The following is an 18,337-nucleotide window of genomic DNA, read 5'->3' on the forward strand; positions in this document are numbered from 1 at the left end:
GTTTATAAAATCTCCACAGACATGTGAAATATGTGTTCACTCATTTTGTTTCTAATTAACAGCATCTCAAGAAGCTGCATGAGAATAAAATGAAACGTATTGCCCTCAGGTGCCATTTATGGAGGAACTTTAACCCGGGTGTAGGTTCACAATTAAATCTGACAAAAATGTGAGCTTGCCAGGCAACTGGCTTTAACTTACCATTTCTTGGTCAGAACTCAGTTGCAGTAGCCTGCAAGGAGAGACAGGTGGCCGAGCACTAAGCGGTAGTCATTCATTTGAAGAAGTCTTTTAACGAAGCTTTCAAGTTTGACGTTTCATCCACAAACTTCCCAGGCTTTCAAAAATGTGCTCTTGCAAAGAAGAGCAACATGGCAATTGAAGGGTGCCATTTAATCTCATCCTAGTACTCAGTACCTACAGCTGCTTTCTACCAACTCATGGGAAATGGTTTTAACGTTTAGACTTTGGCTCACAGACTCATGGATGTTTACACCACAGAAGAAGGCCGTGAACATTGTGGCCGTGCCAACCAACATAGATCTGATTACACTAATCCAATTTTAAAACTCTTGGGCCAAAGTCTTGGAGTCTATGGCAATGCAAGTAAATATCTAAATATTTGTTTATCTGTTATAGGAGTATCTGACTCAACCACTTTTCAGGCAGTGAGTTCCACACTCCCACCACCCTCTGGGTGAAAAATATTCCCCTGCCCTCTCATCTTACCCTTCAAACTCTTCCCTTAAATCTATGCCCGCTGGTTATTGACCTCTCTACTAACTGAAAAATGTGCCTTCCCATCCACCTTATCCACACACCTCATAGGCTTGTACACCTCTATCAGGTCTCTTCTCAATCTTCACTGTTCCAAGGGACAAAACTCCAGTCTATGCAATTTCTCCTCATAGCTCAGGCCTTCCAGTCTAAGCCTCACACTTTTCCAAGTTGAAGTTCCAAGTTGAATTCCATTTTCCACTGCTGAGCCCAGCTGACCAGTCTATTGATTACCTTCTGCAGATGACGTCCACCCTCCTCACTCCTCCCCACACTGTCAACAGCATAGAAAACATAATTTTCCAGCCCATTTTGGTTGTTTAAAAGAGTCATATGGGGCTGAAAATGTTAACTCTGTTTCTTCCCCACCCGTTACTGTCAGACCTGCTGAGTGTTTCCAGCATTTTCTGTTTCTTTTCAGATTACCAACATTCACAGCTTTTTTTAAAAAAATCTTAACTGTTTTAAAAATGTTGTTAATCAAGGTTGTTGAACATGTTTTTGAATTCTAAAATTACTTAAAATCACTGAATTAAACATTTCAATTCATCCATATTCTTGTGCTGCCCTGCTTAAGGACTGCATCCTTCGAAAATGCTGCATAAATCGATCAAAGTAAATGAATGAAATACTTGAGCAATCTTTTTCAGATGAAGTATCTCCTGGGACCTATAGCCTTTGCACATGTAGTTCACAAAAGGATTCTGAGTGAGAAGGCATTTACTGTAACTGGAAATGTTTTCACTCAGTGAATATGCAGGTGGTCTGTGATGCGAGGTATAGAATTACCAGCATGGCCCTGAATCTCCAGGGTCTTGTCACAACCTCGATATATTCTGGTTAATTACAGCCTGGCAGACAGGCAGCAGATTGCAGAGCTCCTGCTTCTGAGCTTTGTGCAGCCTGGACTTCTTGAGGACATTTGGTAATCTGTTGTCCTTAGTTTATATTGTTTGCTTATGGCATAAATTTCTTACAATTGCTTCAGTTCAAGAATTCAATTTAAAATAAATAGAATTCAGACTCCATGATATGAGTGATATGCCTGTACTTTTATGAGTAATATTTGCAGAGTTTCTGAGCTTAAATGGATCATTTCCAAAGTTAATATACAATAACCCAGGTGCAGCACTACATAATACCTCGACGAAAAGCTAATCTTTTTTGCATGCTGTATTTTTCATATTTCACTTCAGTCTTATCAATAGGTACTGGTGTGGGATTCTGCATTTTTACGTGAATTTCCCCACCAATCACCCATCGAAATATAGAGCAATTTTTTGGCACCCTTTCACAGGAAAAGTCGTGAAGCCAGTGAAAATGCCGGGTTCTGAGCTGAATCAACCAGCCAATCCTCAAATAAAAGCAAAATACTGTAGATGCTGGAAATCTGAAATAAAAACAGAAAGTACTAGAGAAACTCTGGCAGTGTCTGAAGATGAGACAAACTGGATTTGAAACATTCACTCTGTGTCTCTCTCCACAGATGCAGTCAATCCTACTGAGGTTCACCAGCATCTGACTAAAAGCAAAATATGCAGATGCTGAAAATCTGAAATGAGCACAGAGAATGCTGGAGAATATCAGCAGGCCTGGCAGCATCTGTGGAGGGAGAAAAAGAGTTAATATTTCAAGTCCAATACGATTCTGAGGAAAGTTCTGAAGAAGAGTCCTATTGGACGCGAAATATTAACCCTGTTTCTCTGTCCGCCGATGGTGCCAGACTTGCAGAGTTTCTCCAACATTCTCTGCATTTGTTTCACCAGCACTTTCAGTTATTTTTTCGAATAATCACCCTCTGCCCTGCTGTGTCGATGTAAATGATTCCACTCTTCACAGGAGAACAGAAAAGAACATCGAGTGACCTGGCCAAAATTTAACAAGAATCTACTTATCTCCACCCTAAAAATATCCAAGGACTCAGCTCTTGAGAAAGAGTTCCAAAGACTCAAACCCTCTGAGGGAACTATATTCTCCTCATCTCTGTCTTATTTGTAAAAAGTGACCCCCAGTTCTAGATTCTCTCACAAGAGGAAACATCCTCTCCGTATTCGCTGTGTCAAGACCCGTCGGGATCTTATTATGTTTCAATTAAGCCACCTCATAAAACGCTTCTCAGTTCCAAAAATACAAGCCTAGCCCATCCTTATAAGACAGCCTGCCTGTTTTACGTGTTAGTCTGTTGGTCAGAGGTTAGAGTGAGATAAGAAGAATTATGTTATACCCAGAGAGTTATGACGATCTGGAATGTACTGTCGGAAAGAGTGGTGGAAGGGATTCGATTAAAACTCGAAGGCAAGAAAAATTGCAGGACTATAGTGAATGGGCAGTGAGGTAGATTTAATGGATTTGAAAGAGTCAGTATTGTGGACACAGTGGACCACATGGTCTCCTTCTATTCTGTATATGCCTCCTATCTGACAAGCAGAGTGAACAGAAGGGGAGATTCTGATCCATGTTGCTTTCTCCAGTTACTGAGACAGGTGGATTCGTGTATTACTGAGCTATTTAAAGCATCTTACAATGGTGTCCATTTACATTTTGAACAATCAGAACTTTTCTCTCAAGCCCCTTGGTGTGTTGGAACACTTTGAACTTGCCCGCAGAAAGGCCAGAATTAAACAAAAGAGTACAAAAGGCTTTTAGCCTTACAGAGCTAACAAGAACCTCAGCCAGCTGTTATATATGTTGGTGTTTCAATTTTTAATGATTCATGTGCTGAGAAATAAAAACCTTTTTCTAAATTTTAAACAGGTATGTTTGAAGTTGAATCATTTGTCCATTAACTACCTTTCATAATGTGTCTGTAAGATATGTTAACATTTTTGGCTTCACAAGCTGTTGTTTATCTTTCAATTTATAATTTTAGAATGTAAATAAACTTTACGCACTGTAACAGCCTGTCCTCCCAGTGGTGCCATAATAGTGCCACAGCTCATCTGCTCAAAACCCTAGACTCCCATTCTTACTTTCTACTTCTCAATTGGTCATCAGATCTTCTATTCATTTAATAATGATTTCAAATAAAAATGTTAGTGAGTAATAGGCATACAATATAGAAACTTTAACTTTGGGAATGAATTACTGATGTGCAGCCTGGACCAACTATCACCTATTCTCTTAACCAGCTTCACCTGATTGATTGATTGATTGATTTTATTGTCAGGTGTACCGAAATACAGTGAAAAGCTTTGTTTACGAGCGGTACAGGCAGATCACAGTAAGCAAAGGATGTACTGATCAAAAAGACTTACAGGCATACAGGTTACATTATTTGAGGCTAGAGTCCATTCAACAGTCTGGTAACGGCCAGAAAGAAGCTGTTCCTGAACCTGCTCGTGTGTGTGTGTTCAGGCTTCTGTATCTTCTGCCTGAGGGAAGAGGTCAAGAACCTAAATAGCACATTTTCAAACACCATTTCAGTTGCAGTGAGAGGTTGGTGGATTTATCAGTGTGGGAAGACTACTTTATTAAAAATCAGACTATTTTAGTTCAAACCAGCAATAAGAGCCAGCTTTATGCGTTTTTATGATTTTCAGTATTTATTAACTTTAATTGCTGAAGTCACGGGCATAACGTTGTTGATAATAATAAATAATAATTGAAGCCCAATGTTACGTGCTTTCAGCCCTTGGCAGTAGCACTATTAGTATACAGGGAGAAGCCAAGCTGAGACATCTATTAACTACACACAGTCAGGAAACAGGGGGATGTTATGTTTAGACGCAGAACACTTTAAGATCACAATAAATGGAGTTTCTAGCTGTACAACAACTGCGTCTCCTACTGGCAACATCATAAAACCATTTACTCAATGTCATCATGAATGGACTATAGTATCAGGTCAAATGTTTGCGGAATAAACAGCATTGAAAAGCTCAATGAAGCTCGTAAGCAGAAAACAGACATAAGTGTGTGTTGTAGAATTTGATCATTATCCAAGAGTGATTTAAATTATGTAACACGGAGGCAAAGGGTCATTGTCTAAAAATTAGAGTCAGATCTTTCAGCAGTGAAATTAGGAATCGTTTTTACACTCCATGGGCGCTCGAATAAATGTACGCCTCAGCTTGAGCGCATTTCCAGTGAGATATCCCAGCTGCAAACAACACTGCCGCCTGGTGCTCACTACGTTAATGACAGGACTAAACATTTAACAGCCGCAGGTTAAAGTTGGATTTTATGAGAGGTGCACGCTATTACCCCTCTGAAAGACAGCTAATGCATACAGCAGAAGTCCATCCCATGGCCATGACACAAATGGGCGTGGGTTGGACATCCGTCCCTCAGTGTCCTAGCCTGGCCAAGTCGTCCTGCAGCCTCCCCAATTCCTCAACACTACCTGTCCCTCTGCTTTTATTTACTGATTGACTATCAATTATTTATGAAAAATGGAGGGCAGGCTGCGGATTTCACTAGTCAACCACCTGCCATATTGTTGGATCAGCACGTAGGTGGGTAGGATGCTACTAAACTAGGATCCCCTCATGTCTACGCACCTCTGCATATCACCCCTCTAACCAAAATCATGTCTACCAAGTGGTCCCTTTAATATTTATGTTGAGCAAACAATTTTTATGTCACATAGCCTCCAAATGTAGTCACAGTTCTCCAGGCTTAAAATGAGATCTATCCTCTCCCACAGGGCAGTATTTTGTACATTATTGATCGGTCTTGTTCCCAATGGAATGAACAGGCTCTTCTATAATCCAGACCATCTTTGTACAAGGATGGAGTTTCTCGTGTCAATAGTTTTATTGACAATTTTGCTGAATAGATAGCTATCTTATCAAAAGAGTGGGAAGAAACGTGAGGAAATATTTCTTCTGGAGTTATTGATGCTTGAAATGCTATTGCCACAGGGACTATTGAGAGGCACAGTCCATTGCAATGTTTAAAGGAAAAGTAGATAAACATTTGAAGCAGTGAAATATGGTGAAGGGTGCGGGGGACAGTGCTACAGAGAAAGAAAGGACAGTAAGATGAGATTTGATCACTCTCGCAAAGATTTAGGGGAGGCAATAGCCTATTGGTATTGTCGCAGGCCTGTTAATCCAGGATTCCCAGATAAAGTTCTGGCAACCGGGGTTCCCATCCTGCCCAGCTAGATAGTGGAACTTGAATTTAATCAAAATCTGGAATTAAGAATCAAATGATGGCCATGAATCCATTGTCAATTGTCAGAAAAATCCTGTTTGGTTCACTAATGTGCTTTAGGGAAGGAAACTGCCATCCTTACCCGGTCTGGCCTACATGTGACTCCAGGCTCACAGGAATACGGTTGGCAATTACGGATGGGCAATAAATGCTGGCCTAGACAGTGATGTCCTCTTCCTGTGAATGAATTTTAAAAAACCTGGGCCAAAGGATTTCTTACTGTGCTCTGGTTATGTACTTCAATGGCTACCTTTGGTTGGGCTGATGTATTCAGGATAGGTTCTAGCACTATTTATAGCTAAATACTTTCAGAAGGAAACTAGATGAATATAAGAGAAAAAGGGAAATAGAAAGAAATGCTGAAAGGCTGAACTGAAATTGATGGATTGGGAGGTGATAGCAGCACAGACTGATTGAGTCAAATGTAGACTGCTTCCATACTTCTGTCTCATCAGACAGCATTGGTGTTGCAAAGGTTAGAGTGATGACAAAGACAGATGTTGTTTGAATAGGTATAAATAAGAAAGTAAAGACTTGCATTAATATAGCACTATTCACAATATTAAGATACCCCTATGTGCTTTGGAAGGGGAGTCACTGTTACAATATTGGAGGTGTTTCCATCCATCATCAAAGGTATTGCTGAATTGATGACCCATTTTTATTTCTCCCTGATGTCCCAGGGTAAAAGACAGCAGGCTTCAGCTAATTCAATTTGCACCAGGGAGGTAAAGGGACCCCTTTACACAGTCCTATTATGAAACGAGTTCCAGGATTTTGACCCAGCAACATTAAAGGAATAGAGACACAGTTCCAAGTCAAGATAGTATGGACTTGGAGGGGAACTTGCAGGAGGTAGTGCATCCACACAGATCCTACCTTTATTTTTCCAGGAGGTAGAAGTCATGGTTTTGGAATATCCTGTTGAAGGACCCTTGGTGCTGGGATGAATCTTGTAGATGGTACACATTACAGTCACTTTGCTGAGAGGAGGTAGTGAAGGGAGTATGTAGTGAAGTTGGTGGATGTGGCGCCAATCAAGTCGGTTACTTTGCCTTGGATGATGCCAAGCTTCCTGACTGTTGCTGAAGTTGCTTTTATCCAAGCAAGTGGAGAGTATTCCATCACATTACTGATTTGTGCACTGTAGATGGTAGACAAGCTTTGGGGAAACTGAAGGTAAGTTACATGCTAAAGAATTCCCAGTCCTTGACTTACTCTTGTAGCCATAGCCTTTACATGGCCAGCCCATTCAGCTTCTGGCCAATAGTAACCCCAAGGATTTTGATAGTCAGGGATCCAGCAATGACAACGCCATTGAATGTCAAAGTGCTATGTTCAGATTATCTCTTATTTGAAATGGTTATTGCCACTCACATGTATATTACTTACTACTTATCCACATCAGCCTTGATGTTGTTCAGGTCTTTTTACATAGAACATGGGCTGCTTCAATACCTGAAGAAGCATGAACGGTGCTAAACATTGTGCAATCATCAGTGAACTTTCCAACTTGTGACTTTGCAACTGAGGGAAGGTCATTGATGAAGTAACTGAAGATGGTTGGGCCAAAACACTATCCTGAGGAACTCCTGCAGAAATGTGCTGAGATTGCAAATATTGACCTTCAACAAACACAACCACCTTTCTTTGGGCTAGATAGGACTCCAAACAGCAAAGATCTTTCCACCTACATACGAGGTCAAACAGGCAAAAGGCAGTTCATGATAGCTTCTTGAGAATTTTAATCTATTTAAAGAAGATGAATCAAAAACACAAATTGCTAGAGAAACTCAGCAGATCTAGCAGTATCTGTAGAGAGAAAAGACAGTGAATGTTTTGAATCCAGTGATTTTTCTTGAAATCAAAACATTAGCTCTGCTTTCTCTCCACAGAAGCTGCAAGACCTGATGAGTTTCTCCAACAAGTTTTATTTTCATTTCAGATTCCCAGCATCCACGGTAGTTTGCTGTATTAACGATGGTGCACATTCATGTGATAAAGCTGAAACTTACTTTTGGCGGAAGTCTTCACAACCAAGAGTTTAACAATCTGGCAATTTTTGAATGGGTAATAGAAGAGGCTAGAATGTCCTAAGTCTGCATCATTTTTTGATCGCAAATTATAACAGATTTTGGCAATATTTTAGGAAAAAGAGGATACAGAAAACAGGAAGCTGCAGGTGAGTTAGCTAAGTATCTTTCATTGGAGAAATGTCAGCAACAGGGCATTTAGATAAATTCAAGGAAATCAGGTGGTGTCAACATGGTTTTGTGAAAAATCAATCATGCTTTACCAATATATTGGAGATATTTGAGGAGGTAACACATGCTGTGGATAAAAGGGAAGTAGTGGATATATTGTACTTAAATTTCCAGAAGCTAATTGATGAGGTGTCACATCAAAGGTTATTACAGAAGTTAAAAACTCATGATGTAGGGGGTGGCATATTGGCAGGGGGATAGAACACTGGCTGGCTAACAGGAATCAGACAGTAGGAGTAAATGAGTCGTTTTCACATTGACAAGCTGTGACAAGTGGTGTGCCATAAACCAACTGTTTATAAGGTGACTTAGACAAAGGGACAAAAGGTATTGTTGCCAAATTTTCTGAATGTACAAAGATAGGTAGAAAAGTTGTGAAGAGACACAAGGAGATTACAAAAAGATATTGACAGGTTAAGTGGGTGGGCAAAGATATTGTAAATGGAACGTCACGTGGGAAGGTGTCCATTTTGGCAGGAAGAATAAAAAAGAAACAAATAATTTTTGTTTTGATGTGATTTGATTTATTATTATCAAATGTGCCGAGATACAGTGAAAAGTATTGTCTGGCATGCTATCCAAGCAAATCATACCTTACGTAAGTACATCAGGGTAATAGAACAGAATACAGAATATAGTGTTTCAGTTACAGAGAAGGTAGAGAGAAAGATCAACTCTAATATATGAAAGGTCCTTTCATAAGTCTGATAACAGCTGGGAAGAAGCTGTTCTTGAATCTGTTGGCACGTGTTTTCAATTTTTTGGATCTTTTGCCCAAAAGAAGAGGGTGGAAGAGAGTATAACCAGGGTGGGAGAGATCTTTGATTATGTTGGCTTCTTTCCTGAAGAAATGGGAAGGATAGACACAGTGAATGGATAGAAGGCTAGTTTTCGTGATGGACTGGGCTGTGTTCACAACTCTCTGTAATTACTTGTGATCTTGGGTACAGCCATTGTCATATCACACTGTGATGCATCTGGATAGGATATTTTCTATGATACATCCATAAAAATTAGTAAGGGCCGTTGTGGACATGTCAAATTTCCTTAACCCTCCGAGGATGTGGAGGTGTTTGTGTGCTTTCTTGACTGTAGCGTCAATGTGGATAGACCAGGACAGATTGTTGATGATATTTTCTCCGAGGAACTTGAAGCTCTTGACTATTTCCACCTCAGCACCATTGATATATTCAAGGGGTGTCCTCCACTCTGCTTCCCAAAGCCAATGACCAGCTCCTTTGTTTGCTGATATTGAGGGAGAGATTGTTGTCTTCACACCATGCCACTAAGCTTTCTACATCTTTTCTGTACTCTGTTTCATCTATCTAAATGGTCAGAGATTGGAGAACAATGAGATAAACAGGGATATTGGTGTCCTTGTGCATGAATTGCAAAAGGTTAATATGCAGGTATAGCAAGCAATTAGGAAAGCTAATAAAATACTATCATTTATTGCAAGGGGAAATCGAACACAAAAGTAGGAAGCATTCACAGAAAGTGATGGAAAAACTCAGCAGATCTGGCAGTAATCTATGGACAGAAACAGTTAATGTTTCGAGTCCAGTACAACTCTTCTTCAGAATCTTTTAGTTACAAAAGTAGGAAGGTTATGCTTCTGTTGTACAAGGGACAAGTGAGACTATATCTGGAAATTGTGGACAATACTGGTCTCCTCATTTAAGGAAAGATGTAAATCTGTTGGAGGAAGTTCAGAAAAGGTTTACTGGACTAATACCTAGAATGGGCAGGTTGTCTTATGAGGAAAGATCACACATCATGGGCCTGTACCTGCTGGACTTTAGAAAAGCAATGGTGACTTGATTGAAACATATAGGGTTTTGACAGGTTAAATGTGGAGAGGGTTTTTCTTCCATTGGAGGATCTAGAACGAGGGGTCACTATTTAAGAATCAGTGGTTGCCCTGAGATTAGGTGAATTATTTTTCTCTCAGAGAATCATGAGTCTTTGGCACTCTCTTCCTGAAAAGGCAGTGCAAGAAGAGGTCTTGAATATTTTTAAGATAGAGCTAGACAGATTATTGCTAAGTAAGAGGTAGAAAGATTATCAGGGTTGGACAGGAATGCGGATTTGAGGATATAACAGATCAGCTGTGATCTTATTGAGTCATACAGCTATCCAACAATCATTGCTGGCTGATGAGAAAATTAAGTTCAAGGTTGTCATTTCTAAATAACACTGCCTTCCATTTGTAGCTCTCTCACTTCTGAGTCAGAAGGTTATAAAATCAAGTTCCATTGCAGAGATTTAAACACAAAACTTAGGCTAAAACCCAATGCAGTGCTGTACTGTTAGAGGTTTTGCTTTTGATGGAGATGTTAGACTGAAGATCTGTCTGCCCTCTGGATGCAAAAGATTTCCTGAAACATTTTCTCAGTCATTATAACTTAACAAACAACAAAAGAAAATAAGCTGTTCATTATCTCCTTGCTGTTTGTGCTTTGTGTGTTATACTGTGCAAATTGGTTGTTGCATTTCCTGCACTGTTAGAGTGACTTTCCAAGGCTCTTTTTGTTCTATGAACATAATTTATCCCAGGCCAGTTTCCCTAGCTGTTATTCTTCCTTAAGTTTCACCTAAATTAGATTCAAAAACCTTATAATGTGATGCTAGAATGAAAAAAGAAAAATGTTAGAAATATTCAACAGGTAAGCCAGCATTTCTGGACTAGAAGCATTGTTCTAACTTTTAAGATTGATGATTTTTCAGCAAATCTTCATACCTCAGAATCTTTCTGAATGCTTCTTGTCTTGAAATATTAATTCTGTTTCTCCCTGTGTGGGGACTTCCAAACCTGCTGAGTACAACCAATATCTTCTGCTTCACCTACAAATAAATGATCAGTTCATTATCTTACATGCTGTGCGTTAATTTGCTGTCTTGTTTCCATAAATTACAACAGTGACTACAACTGAATGTTACACACTTTGGTTTAACCCTGGAAGTTGCTGTATAAAATGCAAGTATTTCTTCCTTCTCTGGAGGGAAGAGACTTAAAACAGAAAGCAATCTGATGGTAGTGTTTCAATGGTGGTGTTTTATTCAATAAACACATTCACAGCCCAAGGGCTGAGGTTTAGTGTAATTTACATGAAAAATTCAGAAACAAATTAATCAAGGGGCGGCACGGTGGCTCAGTGGTTAGCACTGCTGCCTCACAGCGGCAGGGACCCGGGTTCGCTTCCAGCCTCGGGTGATTGTCTGTGTGGAGTTTTCATATTCTCCCCGTGTCTGTGTGGGTTTCCTCCCACAGTCCAAAGATGTGCAGGGTAGGTGGATTGGCCATGCTAAATTGCCCATAGTGCCCAGGGACGTTTAGGTTAGGTGGGTTAGACATGGGAAATCAGACGTAGGATAATGGGTCTGGGTGGGATACTCTTCAGAGGGGCTTTGTGGACTTGTTGGGCCGAATAGCCTGTTTCCACACTGCAGGGATTCTATGATTCCAAGTTAAAAATATGAAAAGTTATAATCATGTACTGACAAAACTAGATATTGCGCAGGTAAGAGGAATTGAATTGAATTAGCTTTATTATCATGTGCACTCAAAAGAGTGCAGCGAAAAGTTTGCAATGTTGCTTCTTAGGGTGCCATTTTAGGTACAAGATACCTAGATACAGACAATTAAGTATTTGGTACAAAATTGAAAGAATAATAAGCAAATGTCCGGTATAAGAATGAAAAGAAAAAAAAAAGTACTTGAATTACAATCCTTTTCACCTAAGTCTGTGCCAACACCTACCCTCCACACTGCACCAGGCTTCAAAACTCAACGCCTCTCCTCCCCTCTGCTGCCACCAGTCTGGAACTCGCCTCCCACACCGGCCTCTGATCCAGGACTCGCCTCCCACGCCGGCCTCTGATCCAGGACTCGCTCCCACGCCAGCCTCTGATCCAGGACTCGCCTCCCACGCTGGCCTGGTCTGGGACTCGCCTGCGACGGCCTCTGCTCCGGGAGTCACCTCCTCCATTCCCGTCTGAGCAGGTTTACAAAATTGAAAAATTTGGAAAAAAAAATCACTCCAGAAATGAGAAAAAAAAAGCGAGAAAGGAAAAGAATGAGCGGAGCAGAGGAGCTCCGGCTGGAGCGTCCTACTTTGCTGCTACCATTAGTTGTGGAAGGGATTACACAGACAGGGACAGCCAAAGAGACTGAAGAATTTTTCACCGGTAATGAGGTTTGGAGAAGATTACACCGATAAGGACAGATGTAGGGATATTAACATTAATAGGCAGAATGTTACAGGAACACATATTGAATGAAAATTATATTAAAATTACAATTCAATGCACCATTTGTCTTTAGAACAGTCATATTGGATATAAAACATTAACTTTGTTCCTATTCCCACAAAACTACCAGCTGAGTTTCCCCACCACATTCTGTTTTTTATTTCAGATCTACAGCAATTTGTTTGTTTTACAAAAATAAGTTGCTGGAAAAGCTCAGCAGGTCTGGCAGCATCCGTGAATTTAAAAACAGAGTTAACTTTTTGGGTCCGGTGACCCTTCCTCAAGGTTGTCTTCAAGGTAGACAAACAGGAGGCTGAAAGAACACAACAAGACAGGCAGAATCTGGAGAAAAGGAGAAGTCAATGTTTCAGGTATTACACTTCTTCAGGACTGGATGTAGGGTTAGAGGGAGCTACAGATAGAGTCGGGGGGAAGGTAGTGGAGTGGTGGTGATAGGTGGACACTGGTAGTAGGTACAACCTGATTGGTTGATGGGAGGGATGAATCCAGTTGGTAGCTGGAAGAGAGGGTCAGCAGGTGGAACGGAAGGGAGGAGGCGTGGCTAGAAAGGTTTTTGAAATTAGAGAACTCAATGTTGAGTCCTGCGGGTTGTAGGGTGCCAAGGCAGAAGATCAAGTGTTGTTCCTCAAATTTGCGATCTGATTCACTGTGACACTGGAGGAGGCCGTGGATGGACATGTCGGAGGGTGAGTGGGGGGGTGGAGTTTGAAATGGGTGGTGACCAGGAGGTTAGGCTGGCTATTTCGGGTTAGACGAAGACGATCAGCGAGACGGTCACCTTGTCTACATTTGGTGTCACCAATGTAGAGAAGACCCTATTGGGAGCACTGGATGCAGTACACTAGGTTGGAGGAAACGCAGGTGAAACTCTGTCTCACCTGGATGGAGGTGGTGTGCGGGCAGGTGTTGCACCTTTTATGGTTATGGGGGAAGTTACCGGGGAGTTGGGAAGGAGGGATGGTTGGAACGCTTGGTGGGGAGTGTGGTGCAAAGTAAGGTGTGGCGAAGGGAACGGTCCTTGGAGCAGACAGAGAGGGGTGGGGAGTGGAAGATGTTCAGGATGGTGGCATCTAATTAGAGTTGGCCGAAATGTTTGAGGATGATATGTTGGATTCGGAGGCTGGTGGGGTGGAAAGTGAGGACAAGGGGGACGCTATCTTCATTATGTTTGCAGGGGTGGTGGGGGGTGGGGGAGCGTGCTGGTTAAGAGCTGTGGAGCGGGGAATGGAGGCAGTGCAGTGGACGGCTGTCTGGATGACAGAGGCGGGAAAAGAAAATTGTTTGAATTGAGAGGACATCTCCTCGTCAGAGCAGATGCAACGGAGATGGAGGAATTGGCAAAACTGAATGGAGTTTTTCCAGGATACAGGGTGGGAGAAGTTGTAGTCCGGGTAGCTATGGGAGTCTGTGAGTTTACAGTAAATGTTGGTCTGTAAACTGTCGCCAGAAATGGAAACAGAGAGGTCAAGAAAGGGGAAGGAGGTGTCTGGGATAAATCAAGTGAATTTGAGGGCAGGGTGAAAGTTTTTAGTGATGTCGATGAACTGCTCCAGATCAGTCTGGTTGCAGGATGCAGTAGTACCAATGCAGTCATTGATGTGGAAGAGTTGGCTAACAGGACCAGTGTACTTGGCTTCAAATGACTTTGGGATCTTCATTGCAGCAGCTGGCTCAGACGCCTTGTGCCAGGTACCACGTGGTCAGTATGCCGCTTGGCGTTCTGGGAATTGTAGTTCGACCCGCCGACAGGCCTCGGTTCCCGTGGGACTGTGCGGGAGGCGTGCGCCTGCGCGTTGGCTCCGGCGGGGCCGCCTGACCCTAACAAGCAAGATGGCGCCGTAGGTGGCAGAGCGATGTCGTTTCTGAGGCTCTTTTCTTCACAGAGTTCCCGTCCCGCTACTTTGCGGGAACTGCTGCTCATCTCTTCGGTTTGTCACCGTTGTCTGCAGCTCAAGAGATACTCCGCTAGGAGCTCAGGTAAGTAAAAGTTTTGCGGCAGGACTAAGCCGTTTCTGGCCGAGATCGAGGGACCGCTGAGGCTCCATGTGCCACTGGCGCTTCCCGTCACTGAGTCTGAAAAATTAAAGGCGTTATAAGCCCAAAAACAAACACAAAATAGTCTTCTGACGAAGAATCGTTCTGGACTCTGATCGTAAGCTCTGTTTCTCTTTCCGCGTATGCTGTCAGTTTTTCCGGCATTTTCTGTGTTTGTTTCAGATTTGCATCATCCACGTTATTTTACTTTTATACGTTATGAGCCTACCTTGTTTGTCAAAACTTGTGTGCACTTGAATGCAAAAGCATTTTCTTTTATACTCCGCTGGAAATGTCACAACCCTTTATAAACAGGGTAAACTGTCTGACAACTATGGTACTGCATGAACAAAAATGTCCTCCAGTGGGAAAACATTGGTCCAGATGTTCTGGAGAAATTATGATAAAACAATTACCATTGTATGTTTTCTGCACTGGAAATTGCTGGACAGGAGCCCCCTGTTATGAATCTAACCCATGAATTCAGTGAAGATCTTCAGCAAAACAGCACACTTTTTCTTGCAGCAGTCACTGCATTGTTGTGTGATTTTAAATACCCAGCAGTACATCTACCATTTTGACAGCTGCTGTGAAAGGGTAGGGATGTAAGTTAAGTATGGGGTTATGGTGCATGGCAAATGACTGAGGACATTAGATGGATGTCAGGCCTGATGGGGGTGGAGTTTTGGGAGATGTCAGATCCAAGGTGATTCAGGCCAGCTGGGATGGGTGTCAGGCCTGCGAGTGTTGGTTTGGATTGACTGGTGCATTTGATCTAATTGGTGGGAGGAGTTATTGAGAGTACAGGCTGTCAGATGAGTGGTGGGGGGAGGGGTGGTGAGGCCAGCAGGGTCAAGTATGCAGTCTATTCAGAAGGTGATAGGAATTGTTGCAAGTGGGGGGGAGTGTGGGTTCTGGGTGGGTGTCAGTCCAGGGTTTGAGGTGGTCTGTTTGATTTCAGTCTGGGAGTGTGGTCTCTGGTCCAGCAGGGTCAGGTTAGGGGTGATGGAGACTGATTCTGGTGGTGGTGGTGGTGGGAGGAGGTAGGTGTCAGGTGTGGCTGGGGGACTAGATTGATTGTTGAGGTCTGGTAGTGTCAGACAGTGTGGTCATTGATGAGTTGAAACTGTCAGCTTAATAGTTATCCAAACACTTGAGTGTTTTTAATCCTCTAGTTTTTCCTGGGTAACTGTGAAGTTTAAGTAAATCAGAACCCTTTGACTTCTCCAGTGTTAATGGATTGTTTCAAAGTGTTCGGGTATGGGGAATTGCCCATTGGAAAACTTATTTTCCTGGGCAATTCCCATGGAACCATCTGTGTTGGCCTTTCCACCTTGTTCCGACACTGAAATTCTAATCTCTGCTGCTTCAAAAACCCTCTGGTCACTGGAATATCTGGGCTGTTGTCTTCAATTCCCCCACTGAAAGCTTTACCTTGCATAATCACTCTCACATTGGTGTCGCATTTCACCCCGAGATGAATTCTGGTTATGCCTGATGATTGGAGGATGGCTAATATTGTGCCTTTGTTTAAGAAAGGCTGTAAGGAGAAACATTGGAACTATAGACCTGTGAGCCTGACCTTTGGTTGTGGGTGATTTGTTGGAGATGATTATAAAAGATAGGATTTATGGACATTTAGCGAGGCAAAAATTGATTAAGGATAGCCAGCATGGTTTTGTGCAATGAAAATCGTGTCTCATAAACTTGATTGAGTTTTTTGAGGAAGTTACCAAAAAGATTGGCAGAGCAGTAGATGTTTATTTGGATTTTAGTAAAGCCTTTGACACGGTAGACTAATTAGTAAAGTTAGGTCACATGGGATTCGAGGTGAGCTTGCCAATTGGATACATAATTGGCTTAACGGCAGGAAACAGAGAATGATAGTGGAGGGTTGCTTTTCAGACTGGAGGCTTGTTGCCAACGGTGTTCCATGGATTGGTTTTGGGCCCTCTTTTGTTTGTCATTTATATAAATGATTTGGATGAGAATATAGAAGGCATGGTTAGTAAATTTGTGGATGATGCCAAAACTGGTGGCATAGTAGACAGTGAAGAAAGTTTTCTAAGATTACAAAGGGATCTTGATCAAATTGGTCAATGGGCTGAAAAATGGCAGATGAAGTTCAATCTAGATAAATACGAGGTATTTAATTTTGGTACAACAATCAAGGATAAGGCTTATACTGTTTAATGGTAGGGCATTGGGTAGTGTTATAGGACAAAGGGAAGGATCATGTATAGACAAGATGGTTAAAAAGGCATTTGGCACGTTTGCCTTCATTGTTCAGTCCTTTGAGTATAGGAGCTGGGAAGTCGTGTTAAGGTTGTATAAAACATTGGCAAGGCCTCTTCCGGAGTGCTGTGTTCAGTTCTGGTTGCCCGGTTATAGGAAGGATATTATCAAGCTGGAGAGGGTTCAAAAGAGATTTACCAGGATGTTGCCAGGTATGGAAGTTTTGAGTTATAAAGAAAGGCTGGATAGGCTGTGAATTTTTTTCACTGGAGTGTGGGAGGTTGAGCGGTGACTTGATTGAAGTTTATAAAATAATGAGAGATATAGATAAGGTTAATGGTAGTTGTCTTTTCCCTAGGATGGGGGATTCCAAGACTAGGGGGCACATTTTTAAAGTGAGAAGAGAGAGATTTAAAAAAGAAATGAGGGGAAAGAGGTTGGTTCGTGTGTGAAATGAACTTCGTGAGGAAGTGGTTGATGCAAGTACAATTACAAAATTTAAAACACATTTGGATAGGTACGTAAACAGGAAGGGTTTGGAGGGATATGGGCCAGGAACAGGCAGGTGGGACAAGTTTAGTTTGGGATTATGGTCAGCATGGACTGGTTGGACCAAAGGATCAGTTTCCATACTGTATGACTCTGACTTATGATACTGCTAAGACAGCCTATTTCACCACTGGAAAGATCAGCCTACTGTGCTCACGGCTCAGCTCATTTGCTGCTCAAGTCCTTGTCCTTGCCATTGTTAGTTTACCTCTACAAAACTCTTGATTATTCCAATACTCTGGTGGACACTTTTATCCTCTTCCACAATCCACAACTTGAGTTCACAAAAGCTCTGCAATCTCTGTTTTATTAATATACCTTGCAACTGGTCCCTTTCATCAGCCCTGTTCACAGAGAGAGATTATTTCCTGATTGAACAATGCGTCAATTTTGAAATTCTCAACTAAGTTTATGAATCATTCTACGGCCTCACTTTCTCGGTTTTTTTGTTTATTTCCTTTTATTTTAATATTCCAGCCCAGTAAAGTCTTGTGATCTTTGTGCTCCTCAAATTTAGACCTTTTGAATATCTCTGGCTTCAGTTGCTCCTGCACTGGTGGCCGTGTCTAGCTTTAAACCTAGACAGCTATAGAAAATCATCCTTAAGCCTTTCTACCCTTCTGTCCTTGTTAAGATACTCTTGAAACCCAACTGTGTTAATCATCTGTCTTAATATTCTATCAAATAGTTCAGTGTTAAATTTTGTTTCATCATCTTTCAGTAAAGTGTCTTGGAGTGTATTTTTGGTTCTTGTCATGACACAAATAAAATTTGGTGTAAGAGGATCAGTTTTTATTTTAACCGAGGTAGTATTGACAAAAATTTGGTTTTATTTTGTAGTTTGTTAATAGTCTGTTTTACTTTTATTCAATATGTTTCTTTAAATTCATCCTTTTCTGTGGTCTGTCTTGACTGATTTCAGCCAAACAACCTTGCACTAAACTTACTGGGATAACAAGGTGTAGAGCTGGACGAACACAGCAGGCCAAGCAGCATCAGAGGAGCAGGAAAGCTGACGTTTCGGGTCTAGACCCTTCTTCAGAAAAAAG

At 41.6% G+C, this 18,337-nt stretch overlaps 1 protein-coding gene across 3 annotated transcripts in view; it reads left to right on the forward strand.

Moving 5' to 3' along the window:
* The first annotated feature begins 14,237 nt into the window (after nt 1–14,237).
* polrmt (polymerase (RNA) mitochondrial (DNA directed)) overlaps nt 14,238–18,337 on the forward strand; it is a 105,978-nt gene continuing 101,878 nt past the window's right edge. For 2 of the 3 annotated variants that reach the window (XM_048614137.1, XM_048614139.1), the window contains exon 1: nt 14,238–14,447. In XM_048614137.1, coding sequence (XP_048470094.1) covers nt 14,324–14,447 — 124 coding nt within the window. In that variant the 5' untranslated portion in view covers nt 14,238–14,323. The remainder of the gene's footprint in view (nt 14,448–18,337) is intronic. The other variant, XM_048614138.1, reaches the window with a different exon arrangement.

This window comes from Rhincodon typus, chromosome 29 (assembly GCF_021869965.1).
Source record: "Rhincodon typus isolate 14 chromosome 29, sRhiTyp1.1, whole genome shotgun sequence".
Classification (NCBI taxonomy): domain Eukaryota; kingdom Metazoa; phylum Chordata; class Chondrichthyes; order Orectolobiformes; family Rhincodontidae; genus Rhincodon; species Rhincodon typus.